The sequence below is a fragment of the Ursus americanus genome, chromosome 30 (assembly GCF_024610735.1).
Source record: "Ursus americanus isolate L20-20 chromosome 30, mUrsAme1.1.p, whole genome shotgun sequence".
In the NCBI taxonomy this organism is placed as follows: Eukaryota; Metazoa; Chordata; class Mammalia; order Carnivora; family Ursidae; genus Ursus; species Ursus americanus.
The window spans coordinates 13,241,258-13,256,197 of record NC_142156.1 but is presented as its reverse complement, the minus strand read 5'-3'; the positions used below and the strand labels follow the sequence as shown (position 1 = coordinate 13,256,197).

General features: G+C 44.9%; 1 protein-coding gene across 3 annotated transcripts in view; it reads right to left on the bottom strand.

The window, feature by feature from the left end:
* Positions 1 to 6,801: 6,801 nt before the first annotated feature.
* Positions 6,802 to 14,940, bottom strand: part of MED13L (mediator complex subunit 13L) — a 297,747-nt gene continuing 289,608 nt past the window's right edge. For 2 of the 3 annotated variants that reach the window (XM_045776132.2, XM_045776142.2), the window contains exon 31: positions 6,802 to 14,422. In XM_045776132.2, coding sequence (XP_045632088.1) covers positions 14,290 to 14,422 — 133 coding nt within the window. In that variant the 3' untranslated portion in view covers positions 6,802 to 14,289. The remainder of the gene's footprint in view (positions 14,423 to 14,940) is intronic. The other variant, XR_015722325.1, reaches the window with a different exon arrangement.

The following is a 14,940-nucleotide window of genomic DNA, read 5'->3' as shown; positions in this document are numbered from 1 at the left end:
TGTCAGGGGAGGGCAGGAAATACCTGTCGGTGGCTCAAGGATCTCAGGGTGGCCCCGGAGGTGTCAGGGGTATACTGAAACCCCTCCACATGGGATCTCGGGGGCAGGGCCCCAGGCTTAGAGTCCAGTGTCAGCCACTGAGAATGACCTCACTCCCTCTTTCCCTGTCGAGGGCCTCAGGTTGCTCATCAATAAGGCAACGAGGTGTGACCAGATCAGAGGTCAGCAACCTTTTCCGCGAAGGGCCGAAGAGTAGATACGTCAGCTTTGCAGAACACACTTGCTCTTTTGCCATGGCCAGATTCTGTCATTGTAGCGTGAGAGCCACCATAGACAAGATCTAATCCAGTGGGCACGGCTGGGTTCCAATAAAACTTTATTTACAAAAATAGGCAGTGGGCCAGATTTGACCTTTAGGCTGTAGTTTGCTGACACCCTTAGACTAGACAGTCACGAAAGGCTCTTTGAACTCTGAAAAACGTGTGAGTCAGAGATTAGGGCTCACAAACACATACAGCTATGGGGCCAGGCAGATAACGTAAAGGAACACAGCAAAAGCCAGCATAAGACAGAGTAAGGGTTACTGCTGGAGAGCTCACGTCTTGCCTACAAGGGTGGCGTCCCCTCCACTCAGTTCCAGCCAGCCATGGCCAGGTGGAAACCAATTTGCTCCCAGATATGAATGAGTGGTCAAGATGCTGGAAATCTTTTTTTTTTTTTAATGTGAAATACATTTGAAAATGTTAGTTATGAACTCAAACTTTAAAAAACAAACAAAAAAACAAAACAGTGCGCTGCCCAAATCCTAGCACATGTGCCCGCAGGCCAAATGAGGCCCAAGGGCCACCATTGGCAAACCCTGCCCTACCTTCAGGGCTTTTTTCTCCCCCCTCCCCACCACTGCAGAAACCGTGTTAGTAATTCGAAGAAGCCCAAGATTATTTGAGGGCTCACCTCAGTGGACTGGTTTCCTTCTTCCACACTTAGAAGTCAGGTGGGAAGTTCAAGAACACTGAGAAGGGAGGATCCTGGCCTCAGCTCCTAAGCTTTTATAAGCTTTGGAGACCTTGAACAAAGAATTCCCTTGGGGGGGGGGCAACTTTGCCCCAGGCCCTGAACGAGTGACCCGTCAGGCTTCTTTGCCTGGGGCTGAGGGGGGAGGCAGAGGCTTCTCTACTTGGGAGGAAGAAAGCCAGAATGTTCCTCCAGCCATCTGACATATATCTGCAGATGGCCAACCAGCTCAGGCCCCTGGAGGCTTGCCCCTCTGAAGCTGGCCCCTCAGGAAGGCCCGTGCTGCTCTGGAAATCACCGTCTTCCTGGCTGGGCTGGAAGGGGCCAGGGTGGCGGGCCTGTTAGGTTTCACTGCCAACTGTCTCTGAGTCAACATCCAAGCAAGATGTGGGATTCTAGAAAGGGCTACAAGAGGCAGGAGGCAGAGTGAGCAGATGTGTGCTGCTAGCCCAGGACAGGGATGTTTATTTTTATTTGGGGGGGGGGTGGGGGGCGGTGGCCTATAGGCCTGGGAGCCATTAAAAAATGCCTATTAATCTTCCTGTTGGTCTCAGAGGGTAAAATTAGAGCCAGAAATGAGTCTGGAGCTCAAAGGACATGGGAAGGATACGTCAAATCTCTGCCCTGTGAACTGGTGAGGAAGAAAAGATGTCTCCCTCCACTACCCCACATGAGTTACCAACTATGTCCTGGTTTTTAATCTTCCTTTTGAAATCAGGTTTATTGAGGTACCATTTTTCAAAAACTGCACACCTTAGGGGGCAGCCCCTGTGCAAACCAGTAGGGAGGCGCCTCAGAAAATTACAAATAGGATTACCAAATGCTCCAGCAATTTCACCTCTGGGTATACACCCCGAAGAATTGAAAGCAGGGTCTTGAAGAGGTATTTCTACAACCATGTTCACAGCAGCTCTGTTCGCAATGGCTAAAAGGTGGAAGGAACCCCAGTGTCCGTGAACGGAGAAACAGAATGTGGTGTATCCAAACAGTGGCCTATTATTCAGCCTTATAAAGGAAGGGAATCCTGGATAAAATTTAAGGACATTATGCTAAGTGAAGTAAGCGAGTCACAGACAAAGACGGCACAATTTCACCGACATGAGGTACCTAGAGGAGTCAAATCCACAGACTGAGTGCAGAAGGGCTGGACAGGGAAGGAGAAAGGTGAGCTGTTTAATGGGTACAGTTGCAGGTTAGCGGAATGAAAAAGTTCCGGAAACGAATGGCCCCAAAATGTGAATGGTGTTAACACTAGTTAAAAGTGCTTGAGACAGTAAAATTTTACATTGTATGTGTTTTACCTCAATTAAAAATTAAAATGATTACATGTTATCAAAAATTATTAAATGATGTTTAAGGATTTACTTGGTACAGATTATTAATTATTTAATTATCAAAATTATTAAAATCTTAAAATGCACCTATTTTAAGTGTAAAGTTCCTTGGCTTTTGTCAAAATCACATCATCCTGATCAAAACAGAAACATATCTGTCACCCCAGAAAGTTCTCTTGGGACCCATGGAAGTCTATACTGGTTTTCAACAGCCGAATCAAAGGTTAATTAGAGGATTGATATCCCCACTGCGCTGGGGTCTGGGCCAAGCCTAAATCCTAGTTTCACACTCACATGCCCTTCCTACCTGGCCTTTTCTAAGGTGTCTGTGGAAGGGGTAGGAGGGACAAGAGGAAGGACATTTACTTTGGCTTCTTCCTTTCTAACCAGTTGAAGCAACACCGCTAACCATCCTCTCCCCAAACACACACCCCTCACCTGGCCCCGATGCCCAGCCAGGACTCTGTCTCCACGGGCTGCACACCCAAGCGAGGGCTCCCCTGGGAGAGTGGACTCAGACTAGTCCTCCTGACCTGCCTCACACAGCTTTGACCTCTTGCTTTAGAAACCTCTGATTTGGGGCCCATAAACATTCATCGGTGAAGGTCGCCCCCTGGTGGGAAATCTTGGACATACAAAAACTGTGGGTTTCTGCGCTCTTCTGTAGAACTTACCTTTGATCCAAAATACTTGAGTGGGGAAAGAATAACTCGACAGTGGAGAAACTCAGAAGGCACGGCTTTGACTAAGCCTAACGTCACTTGTGACAGGAAAGAGGGATGCCCTGTACCACTGACACGATGCACTGGCAAGTGCATTTCTTCCATGGCGTTCTTGCCCCAAAATGCGTAACATCAACCTAACCATGAGAACACCTCAGACTGACCCAGATGGAGTGGCGTCCTACTAAAAGGGGCGTCAAGGTCACAAAACAACAAGGAGAGACCGAGAAACTATCGCCGATCAGAGCAGGTAAAGGGGATGTAATGAGTCATGCACCATGGGCTCCTGCCCCGGCTCCTGGGCCAGGAAAAGGACATGGGTGGAAAATGTGTGCACTCTGAGTCAGGTCTGGAATTTGGTTAGGAGTAACATACCAATGCTAATTTCTTAGCTCTGGCACTCACTCCTGCTTGTGCCAGCTGTTCACGGGGGGCAGGGGGAGCTGGGCGAGAGCAGGCAGGAGTCTCCCTACTGCTTTTGCAACTTCTGTATGTGTAAAATTATTTCAGAATTGACAAAATATTTGTGGGCCTTCTTCCATATGTTATGGAAGGCACTGGTTCTATGCTGGGGGATACAATGCCCGTCTTCCTGGAGCTTACCTACTAGTAGGAGGGATGACATACGAACGAAAGCAGCACAGTAAGGACGGATAAGGCGTTGGGGATGGCTGGCTGGTGGCCAGTGGGTCAGGGGTGAAGAAGGCTGGTGTACCTGGGATGCAGCAAGGGAGAGGGGCACAGGAGCCAGAGCGTGGCGGGGCTGCGTCGGCTGCAGTTTGGACTTTATTCCCGTGCTGGTGGGGAACAGAGGAGGCACGGGGTTGACAGAGAGGCTGCTATGGAAGGTGCATGCAGAACAGGCCGCCCAGAGCTCTGAGTGAGGAGAGGGCACCTACAGGGGGTCCTGTGAGCGAGAGCTGACAAGTGGGATTGGGGGCAGGGTGGGGTATGGCAGGAAGAACTCGGATTCTGGGCTCATTCTGAAGGTGGGGTCATGAGATTGAAACCAATGGATCAGACGTGGAGGGCAAGAGAAAGCAATCAGTCCCCAGGAACCCCGAGATTTTTGCCTTGAACTAGGCATCCGAAGAAGAGAGGTTTGAGAAAGGACACACGGGTTTGGGAGAGAAATCAGTGATTCCACTTCATCTGTGTTTGAAATGCCTACTTGCCAAACATGTGGAGGGTAAAGCAAGCCCTGCCATGACTCTTGTGAAAAAAAAAAAGACAAGAATGGACATTTATGGAGTGCCTCCCGCGGGCCATGCAGTGTAACACTCCGTGCATGGGTCAGCTCATTTAATCTCCAGGGAAATTACATCCCCATTTCACTGACGAGGAACAGGCACAGAGAGAGCAACAGACCTTCTCTTTCATGTTTAGAAGGTTCTAGAAAAATGGCCAAGTAAGCGCTCATCCGCCATGGCTCATGACTGAGCTTACTCATCGAGTGTCTGCTGTGTGCCGGAGAGGCAGGGTCCATGGGGAAAACGTCAACTGGTCGCACAGTGTGGTCAGTGCCATGATGGTGGAAACGCCAGCCACGCTGGAGTCCCGGGAGGGCCAGGGTAGCCGGCCTGGAGACGGGGTGGAGGGTGAGCAAGGAGGCCATTGTGAGATCCAGGTAGGACCTAGGGTGACAGGAAGGCATGAAGGTCCCCACAGGGGGCAACTGGAGTCATGTTGAGAACCATGTGGGTCCTGGACAGATGCCCCGTGGGGCTCTATCTGAGCTGACCTGGCGGAGAATCCAAGCTGTTGGAGCTGGAAACCAGTTCCACGGTGTTCCCTGACCTCCATCTTGGTTTCTAGAGGGCATCTGAAGAAGAGTCGGCACAGGGGACCGTCGGAGCGTGAGGACGGGGCTCAGCAGGTGTTGGAAGCAGCTCAGGGGGCGCCGTGGCTTCCCACACGCCATCCACCCCAGTCCCTGGCCCTGTGCGCTCCCTTGGTCCCGCTCTCCGCAACCCCTCGGTGTCCCAGGTGGCTCCGAGCTGTAGGAAGGGGGCCAGATACGTGTCTCCAGGGCCACACTCGTGCTGTCCGAGTCGGTGTCCCCAAAGCACTGTGGCAGAGCCACGGGCACGGAGGACGGCCTTCTCGCTCGCCGTCCTCGCCCCCGGGCCGCGCTCAGCAGCCGCCCCCGGTCCCCGCCGCAGGAGAGCCGCCATCTTGCCAGCTGCTGAGGCGAACACTGTTGTGGCCCCCGAGTCCCCCCCCCAGTGCCCTCAGCCTCATCGTCAGCAGGCTCTGCTCCTCCTAGTTCTCAACAGCCTCCAACCCGCCACCCTCTCCCCCTCCTCATGGCCCATGCTGGCGTGTGGGCCCCCCTCACGCCTACGGCCCCTTCACCCTCTTTCCACACCACGCCAATGGTTCTAGAAGGTCCGTCGGCTCCAGTGTGTAACTCGCTGGCAACTGAGGCCCCGCGTTCCTCAGAAAGGTCTTAATTCTCGAGTCTGGCCTACACATGCCCTCGGCGGCTGGCGTGTGTCTACACCCGCCGCTCCAACCCGCACTCCTGCCTCCCCCCGGCCCCCTGGCGAGCAGCTGTCTGGAACATACCCCCCGCCCCACGTCCCACAGACGCGTCCCTTCAGGCAGCTTCTCCCACGACGCGGGAGCACACGGCACTTACCCGTGGTGGTGCCCGCCGTCCGCGCTGTTACTGCGCGCGCTGTCCCCGGGTATCTCAGCGCTGTGAGCGCGGCAGGCCTGGGGCGGGGGCGGGGGGGGGGGGGCGGCCGTCGCGTTTCCCGCCGTGTCCCAATGCCCAGCCCCACGCAGGCCGAACGACGGTGAGAATGGAGCGGAGCCAGGGACAGGGCACAGGGGTGGGGAGAGGGAAGTAGAGAAGGCCAGGACGGTCTGGATTTCGGGACTGAGGAGGAGGAGAGGGAGGAGGAGGCACAGAGCTCCGAGGAAGGATGCACTGCGCCACGCCTAGCGTGACCGTGGACTTCCAGGCAGGCAGGTGGGAATAGGAAACCTGCAGCCACCGATGCGGGAGGATGAGATGACCTAACAAGAGTACTAGGAGAAAAAATATCCTGAGTTTTGACATCGTCCTGGCGGTTGACCGTTTATCAGCCCCCTTCCTGCCCCTATTAGCCGACTGGCAGTGGACTTGGACAAGTGTTTCTCAAAGTGCGGTCCACTGCTCCCTGGATCAGAGTCGCCTGGGGAGAAGGCATTTGGTGCAAATTCCTGGGCCCGACCTGCCACTGACTGGCTCAGAACCTGGGGCTAGCCTGGGAATCGGAATGCTCACTGGCTCCTGGAAACCACAGAGGGGCTTCCCGGGAGAACCACCAGTGGGTGAGCAGCTACTGTGATGGGCAGCTCAGTAGGGCCAGAGCCGGGACATGCGCCCTCTGACGGAGGCAAGCTGATGGAGACTGGATGGGAGCAGAACCTAGAACGCCCCCCCCCCCAGCCCCCACACCCCCCAAATATGGGTTTGCTGGCCGCCCTGCCCGGACTGGGAGCGGGCTGCTCCATGGCCATACAGGCCATGAGAGTGGGAGGTGGGATGGTGGATGCGAGGTTTTTTGTTTTTGTTTTTGTTTTGAAAGGGAACATATGTAGTAAGGGTTTTGTGAATGTTTGTGGACTGTTTTACAGTGTTCACTACTAGAATTCAAAGACGAACGTTTCTTTTCCAAAGTGTTTTGAGAGATGAAATTAAATAGCAGAGTCCATACACAAAAAAGGCAAAACTAAAAAAGTAAAAGCAAATAAATATGTGTATTTTCATAAGAATTGGCTGACAAGTCAAAATGTAACACAGAACAGGAAATGCAAATGGTAAAAATCACCCTATTGAAATGAAATGATTATTCTGTTAAGAAACAAAATGCAACAATGTGTATGAAGAACACCTAACACAAATGACAAAGGTTCAAAATAAATGGTTGGTCAAAGATATAACACCAGGATTCTAATAAAAGGAAACAGGAGTGGCAAAATTAATATCAAAGGATAATTTAAAGCAAAAAGTATTACGAAGGGTCAGGATACAGAGATAAATTACATAACAAAATACATCATAAAACTTTATGCACCAATAATGTAGTACAAAAGAAAAAAGGACAGCCCAAAATTGCAGTGGGAAATTTTAACTCCTGCTACCTGCCTAGGACAGAGTCTGAGGTCTTGACAGGTGTGTAGAAGACACAGAAAATACACCCAGGGTAGAATTAATTGGTTTCAAATCTTAATGACTAGCGCCACACTTCCAATAGGATGCCTGTGTGTCTAACACTCTGAAATGCAGTAAGCATGGCTGAGGAACTAATTTTTAAATTTTAATTGAATTTTAATTGAACTAATTTTAATTAAAATTCAATTAAAATTTAATAAAAAGGGATGCAGTGTAAAAATTTTTTTTCTGTTAAATGCAACTTTATTATTTGGTAGAACTACATTTTACTTTAAAACCATCGAAAATTTAGCTTCCAGATTTAGATGTCCTGTAAATGTACAATAAAACTGGATTTTGAAGACTTGCTGCAAAAATTAAAATGCTGACTATCTCATTGACAGTTTTTATATGACTTCATGTTGAAATACAAGAATTTGGATATATTAGGTTAAATAAGATATATTATTAAAATTAATTTTACCTTTTCACTTTTTTATGTGGCTACTAAAATAGAAAGTTACATTTCTGACTCACATCGTATTTCTATGGGACAGCACTGCCTAACAGGACACACTTTGGTTCCAGAGAATGTTTTTAAGAACCAATCATTACTAGATCACATTGTAGTAAGAGAAAATTAGAGCCCAAGAGACTTTAAATCTGAAGAGAACTTTCCTTTATTAAGAAGAAGAAGAAGAAGAAGAAGAAGAAGAAGAAGAAGAAGAAGAAGAAGAAGAAGAAGAAGAAATAATAATGAAGAACTAAAAGTCTAAAAATAAAAATGAAAATACCTGCAGGGTGCAATCAGCTTTAACATAATCCCAGATCAGTCATTTTACCCCTTTCAGGGTCAGACACCTCTGAGGATGGGATGCGAGAGACCCTCTCCCTAGAAAAATGAATCCACATGAAGACTTCTGTGTATCATCTGAGGAGGGCAACCCGTATCCAGAAGCCCCCAGGCCATAAAGGCCTGTGTCATCAAAAGTGAAAATAAATTAACTAAGCAGGCAATTAAGATTCAAGGAAAATGAAACCCTCAAGGAAACTGGGGAAAGGAACAGCAAGATAAAAGCCAGGATAAAAACAGCAGAATTGTTAAATCCATGAGCTGTTTCTTTGGAAAGAATCAAACAAAACTAAGAAACAACACACTGCTAGAAAATAAATCAAGGAAAGAAACCTGCATCAATATCATTAGAAACGAGAAAGAACATATGTTATCAAACACAACGCATTCAGAATTAGGGGAGTACTCTGCACAATTCCATACTAATACATTGGGAAAACTCCATTTTTTTTTCCCTATAAAAATCCAAATTACCAAAATTGACAGAGGAAATAGAAAACCTAAGTCAACCACCAAAAAAGAAGTTCCTGTATTTTCTAATATATAAAAGATATATTTTCTGCTCTCCAAAAAGGCATCGAGATGTGATTTTGCTTGTAAATTATTTCCAATTTTTGAGGTGGATTCCACTCTTCCAACAGTCTGTGTTCAGCTAACGTTTCCTGGGTGCCTACTCTCAGCCCAATAGAGTTGTCATGTAAGGTCAACGCTGCTATGTCACAAAGAAATGACTGGAAGGTCATCAAACTCATCCTGTGAGGCACACCTGACCTCCCTAGACCTGACAAAGGAGATAACCTCCCTAAGCTTTGTGGAGACATCTATCAACAGGAACAAAAATTGGTGTATGTGTGTATATGTGACTATCTCATCTCTTCTAGAATAAGAACTCACAGCGTGAAAGCAGCCAGGAAGTTATTTACATAAACAATGCATATAAATTAGAAAGAACATCAAGACCTCTCAGTGAACAAAGATTTAAATAAGAGAAGCTAACATGTAAAATGTTTATTGAAAGATGTTCAAGCTCAAATTAAATAAGACAAGTACTATCTTACATGGTAAATTAAATTGATTTTCTCCCAGAGCACACATTTTGCCTTGTGTTCCCTCTACTCTTAGCTCTGGTGTGGCTGAATTTCCTCAAGACTGTCCGGCTTTCTGAAACAGGTAGATTGCAACGTGCCTTATCTGCTAACAAGGTAATGAAGGCAGAAAGTCGGCAGCAGCAGGCAGGACACACGAAGTGCTGCTCATTTGTATGTGTTTGCCTGTTCTGAGTAGTGGGTGATGTGAAACACTCTTCGGACACTTGCTATGACACCTGTAAATGAACAGCAGGGAGTAACGGCCCAGACGAATGCAGCTTTTAGCAGATTATTAAAAGAAAACATGTGCTTTTTCTCACTTCCCTGCTTGTTTAAAAAAAAAAAAAAAGTGAGACTGACCCCCGTGTTGTCTGTGCCTTCCTATCACCTACCTGGTAACTAATGCTTATTGCGGAAATTACCCTTTATAGAGAAAAATCGATACTTCAGTCTTACCCAAGCTCCGTCCTGAAGATTAAACTTTCTTCCTCATCAACTTCTATTTCTTACCTGCTTCATTACTTTGGAGTTCTAGCCAGAAGCAGGAAGTGTCCAAAAAAAAAAATCTTTTTTTAAACTTGACCTGAAGTTTTCAAGTAAAATAGCAGAAGACTGGTCAATCTGGTTCCAAGCGGAGTAAGATGCCCAGGGCAATCGTTTCAACCACACAGTGACCTGGCACAACAGAATTTTCTAATGGTGTCTCATTAGGTATTAATGGCATGAAATAATTACTCTCCAAGTGAACTTGCTGTCAAGGGGATATAAACAAGCAAATCATTTGACACCAAGATAACATGGTGATACATGAAAACTGCATTTTGATAGGACTTTAGCATGTGGTGGATTCAAAAGTGAAAAAAAAAAAGTTCCTTACGTCATGGCTTGTGTTGCGTACGCGACAAGCTGGCAAGGACAATTTTCAGTATGTGGCTCCTGCTTCAGCATTCAGTCTTATGAGAAATCTGCTTTTAAAAACTTCTATTGACAAACTGCACTTTTTACAAAAAAATTTTTTTAGCTCTTTGAGAACTGTTGGGAACGAATCCCTTGCCCCACACCTTGCCGAATTGCAGGAACCGGAAAGGGTGCTATGGTATCACCACAGGGGGCGACTGGTGTTACTCAGAATCAGAGCGAAGCAAATGGCTGGAGGCTGGCGGTTCCTGAGCTCCTGGTCAAATCTGTCTTCACCTGATTTGCCAAATGTTTCAATGCATTCAAGAAATAACTTTTCCTACCTCAAAGAGAATCAGCTATGGTCGCCAAATTGGTGCGGCCAGTGGTTATGAAAACAACGTTCACAACTGTTGGATCAAGTCCCACCCGATGTATGAGCTAAGTATCTAAGCTAATGAACATGTGTAAAAATACCATCTAATTCTGATTATTAAGGGGACATAGGAATCACTGGACTGACCTGATTACAATGGATCCAGGGAATGTGTGGTTCTCTAATATGGCTTTTGGCCAGCAGCATTACAAAACAGTGCCACGGTGACGGATGAGGCAGAGACCAGAACGGTCTTCTAACCGAAATATGGCCTCGCCGTTCACCTTCTTCAATGGTACAACTACAGTAACATAGTCACAGCTTTGCCATTTGCAAAGCATTTCTCATAGACTCACGCTCATCCTTGATTTGCAGATAAAATAACCGAGGCTGAGCAGTCTCAACAGCTTTGATTCAGACATTGTTAAGTTCAGAACAATGCCTATTTCTAAATAGATGGAGGACGGTTAAAAGCAAGGTCTTTCGAGATTTAGTCAAACTTTGACTGTAAGCTCTGCCAAGTCCTGGAGTTTACCATTTTAGCAAGAGATTCTGCTCCTAAGAGCATGTGGCTTTTTCCTGGCGGATGGCCCCAAGGGAAAGAACATAGTGGCTGCTGTGCGGTCAACCAGTGCCCCGCTTGTAACTACTGTGTTAGATGGCATTCTACCGTCACCAGCATGTGGACAGGGCAGAGAGCAAAGAGAGATCTGTTATTTCTGAGGAACATCGAAAAGAAACTGGCCCAGACCATGAAGAGAAAGGAAGTGGAAAACAGACTTGTGATTTGTTCTAGGGTTGACCACAATCTGTGGGAGACACAGATCTGATCTACTCAGAACAGTTACAGAACTGAACACCAGGGCTCCTACTTCAATGCTGTGTGTGTGTGTAGGCTCTCAGCACCAATCTAGGAATGCACTACTACCCTGGAGCATGAGAACACCATCTGAGAATGACTGTTGGTTAGGGGGGGTCATGGCAATAAAATTCTACATCCGTGTTACTCTGGAAGGTAGAGCCTGGCGCCTAGCCAAGGAATGTTCAGTCCATTACACATACACCTTCTGAATAGGTATAGCTCATTTTGTTACAAAGACAGGATGGGAGGGAAAAAAGCCACTCAAAGTTTCAGTAATTCAATAATTTATTCCTCTAAAAAAGTGTGTAAAAGTATATAGCTCTCATTCACAAGGTATATATGAATGACATTTAAAATGGAGGCCTTTTAGTATTGTTTCTTTTTATCAAAGTCTTTAGTGTACTGTACCAGCGCTATACTGTAGTTTTAAATGAACTTCACATATTTTTGTATTCTTTCAAATTGTTTGCTATATATAAAAGAAGCTCACTGCAAAATGCTTGAAGGAAAAAAGGAAACAAAAGAAATTCAGAACTTCCCAGAAATGTACAGCTTTTACATTTAAAAAAGGTTCTGAAATATACATACAAGCATGCTGGACAATCCCACCCCTCTCCCCTCCCCATTTCCCCTTTTTAGTTCAAACCATGGTAAGAGTTCTGATTTCTGCAGAATTTCCAAAATTAAAAATAAAAAAAAAAATAAAATAACTTCTCACTCTGTAGCAAATCCAGGGCTTGTACATTTTAGATTAATTCAGTAAAAAACTCACAAGTAAAATAATGCATATTTAAGGGAAATATTATACAGACTTTTTCACACAGAAGTACATAATAAGATTTTTTAAAATCTATTGCCATTCATTTATTTTTGCACAAAAACGTATAAATATGTCACCAGCTTTTCTTAACTTAAAAAACTTAAATAAAAGACACCAGATGAAAACTACCCTTTGCTGCCTTTTTTTTTTAAATTTTTGTAGGGGTTTTTTGTTTTTTGTGGGTTTTTTTTTTTTTTTTTTTTTTTGCTTAGAATTGGGTTTCTAGGGAAGAAAAGCCCCTGCATTAAAAACAGCCCATATTAAAAAAAAATTCAAAGTTCTGATGAATTCTGGGAAAAAAAGCAACCCCAAAGTGGTAAAAGATTACAAATATCTACTTTACAATTTGTCTTCTCACCAAGATAATTTTATACAAGTTTACAATCTTCATCATCTTATGCTCTTCAAAAGGCCTTGAGAATTTTTCCTTTCTGATTAAGAAAAAATAGCACTGCAATATTTTTAAAGTCAATTTTACACTGTACACATTAGATACAAATGGTTTGATATATCAGATTTTTTTTAACCTATACATTGAGAAAGTCACCCCCCCTCAATTGGTGGTACAGAGAATAAAATTATCCATTTACAAGTTATTTCTCTGCTTACATATTCCCACCACACAACTTTTTTTAATATAATGTTTTAAACGTTAGATTATTTCAAGAAAAATACTTTTACAAAATCTTATCAGTTATTACATTTTTCTTTTTTTTTGTTGTTTTTGTTTTTTGTTAATAACCAGGATATGGAAGTCTCTTGGAAGAACTTTAAAATTTGCATGATTCTCTCCACAGATGACTAGAGCTCAACAGCCTGACCAGAGAGGCTTGCAGGAGGCAAGCCCACGCCCACTGCCCTCAGACAGAAACGCGCTGCGACGTCAGGGTCAGAAACGGGGTCTTAAAGACAACCCTCTTGGGCCTGGAATGAGGAGTCATAAAATACTTCAATTAGCCATTAATGCTTTAAAAAGGCATTATTTTTTTTTAAAAAAAAAGTCCCACCACAAAGGCTCAACTTCAAGTACTAATTTAATGGTTAAATTGTAATATTTCTTTGAAATAATATTCCTATGGTCCAGAAAAAAGTCACCATATTTATAACTGATTTTATGAGCAAACACTTTCAATTATGATATGTACATGAGTCCCTTTTGATCTAATGAGAGGAGAGACCTGGCTTTCAATAAGAATTCACTAGAAAATATATTTCCGTTGTGACTATATAAAACTAATGAAGGTACTTGCCTCCATGGCTCTGGGTTGAGCTTGACTGCCTTCTGTATAAAAATGTTATCCTTCATGAAACGCTGGCCACTTTTAATAAGAAACATGGCAGAATGTTTACCCAGTTTGTTCTTAATAAAGCCTATGCTGGGTGGTTTTGAATATATTACTGTTTAGGCATATCTCCCCAATCTCTTTTCACTGCTTTTCCGGCTTCTAGGACAGAGGTATGTAGTCAAAGAATCCTATGGTGGATCTGAGTTGGGTTTCAGCTACGGTACCTGGTCCTCATGAATTAAAAAAAATCAAAAGAAAGTCACAAAAAACATGACAAAACAACTTAAAATAAATAAACAAAATGAAGATGTCTCCAGACGTTCTGTATCTACACACAGGTATGAAGTCAACCAAAGCATTCGTGCCAAGCTAGATGGGAGCACTCGTGAGACAGAAACCCCGTTATGAAGTCATATACTTGAGCTGGTTCTTATTTTTAAAAAGTCCCAGATTATGGAGTTCGGGTAACCCACAGGCCATACACCAATAACTAGAGGATTTCATCCAAAAGGGCCTAAACTGCCCTTGTTTTTAAACAGAGACTGGAAACACAGACTCTTGTGCAAAAGGATACTGTCTCTTCTGTTTCCCTCTTAAAAACCAACAACAAAAAACTTCCCGTGGACCAGTGATTTGGGGCTGCACACACCATAACACTGGCTAAAAGTCACTGCTTATGGAAGTTTCCAGGTCCATGAGAGAAGTGTCAGTGAATCCCTCTGGTAATGAACACTGCAGAAACGACATGTGCCCGCTGAGGAGTAATCACAGTGCAGGACTGTGGAGAGTGGTCTCAAGGAGAGGGTGTGGGGCATTTGCAGAGTGTAGCAGGTTCCTTGGACTGAGGTTGCAGGGAGGAGGAACTGAGCCAGAGAGAACAAGTGCTTTTCCAATTAAAGTATATTCATGATGGCATTGTACAACTGAGTGAGCACCACAAAGTGGACGGGAAGGCAGGAGGTACGGTCCTGGGTGGCCGGATTGCACGTGAGCCAGGACAGAGCGTTGTACTGCTCCAAAACAAACCTGCCGGAGAGAAGACACACGTCAGGGGCACAAGGCGCGGCAGAGGGGAGGCTGGCTCTATATCCGAACATTCCACATGTCAGCGGGAGGCCAGGGTCATTCTTGCACTTGCCCCACGTTTCCCTGTGGTACTTTTTCTCATGCATGCACTTCACCTAGCCCTGCACTACTGGCCACAAGTGGAGTCACATGTGCTGTCTGTATAAAAAGGCACCGGGTTGCAAGGAATTCATATTTAAAGAAAGCATGTAAAATACCTCATGGATATTTTTATATTAACTATTGAAATGATACTGTTTTTCATATACTTGATATTATTCTGATATATTTTTGATATAACTGATACATTTATTATTAAAATTCACCAATTTATTTTACTATTTTAATATTGCTACTAAAATATTTAATTAGATATATAGCTCCGATTATATTTCTCTTGGACAGTGCTGCACTAGAGACCCTGAAAGCCAAAATCATGTTGATCGGGTTCTTGCTTAACTACAATTTCCAAATCACTC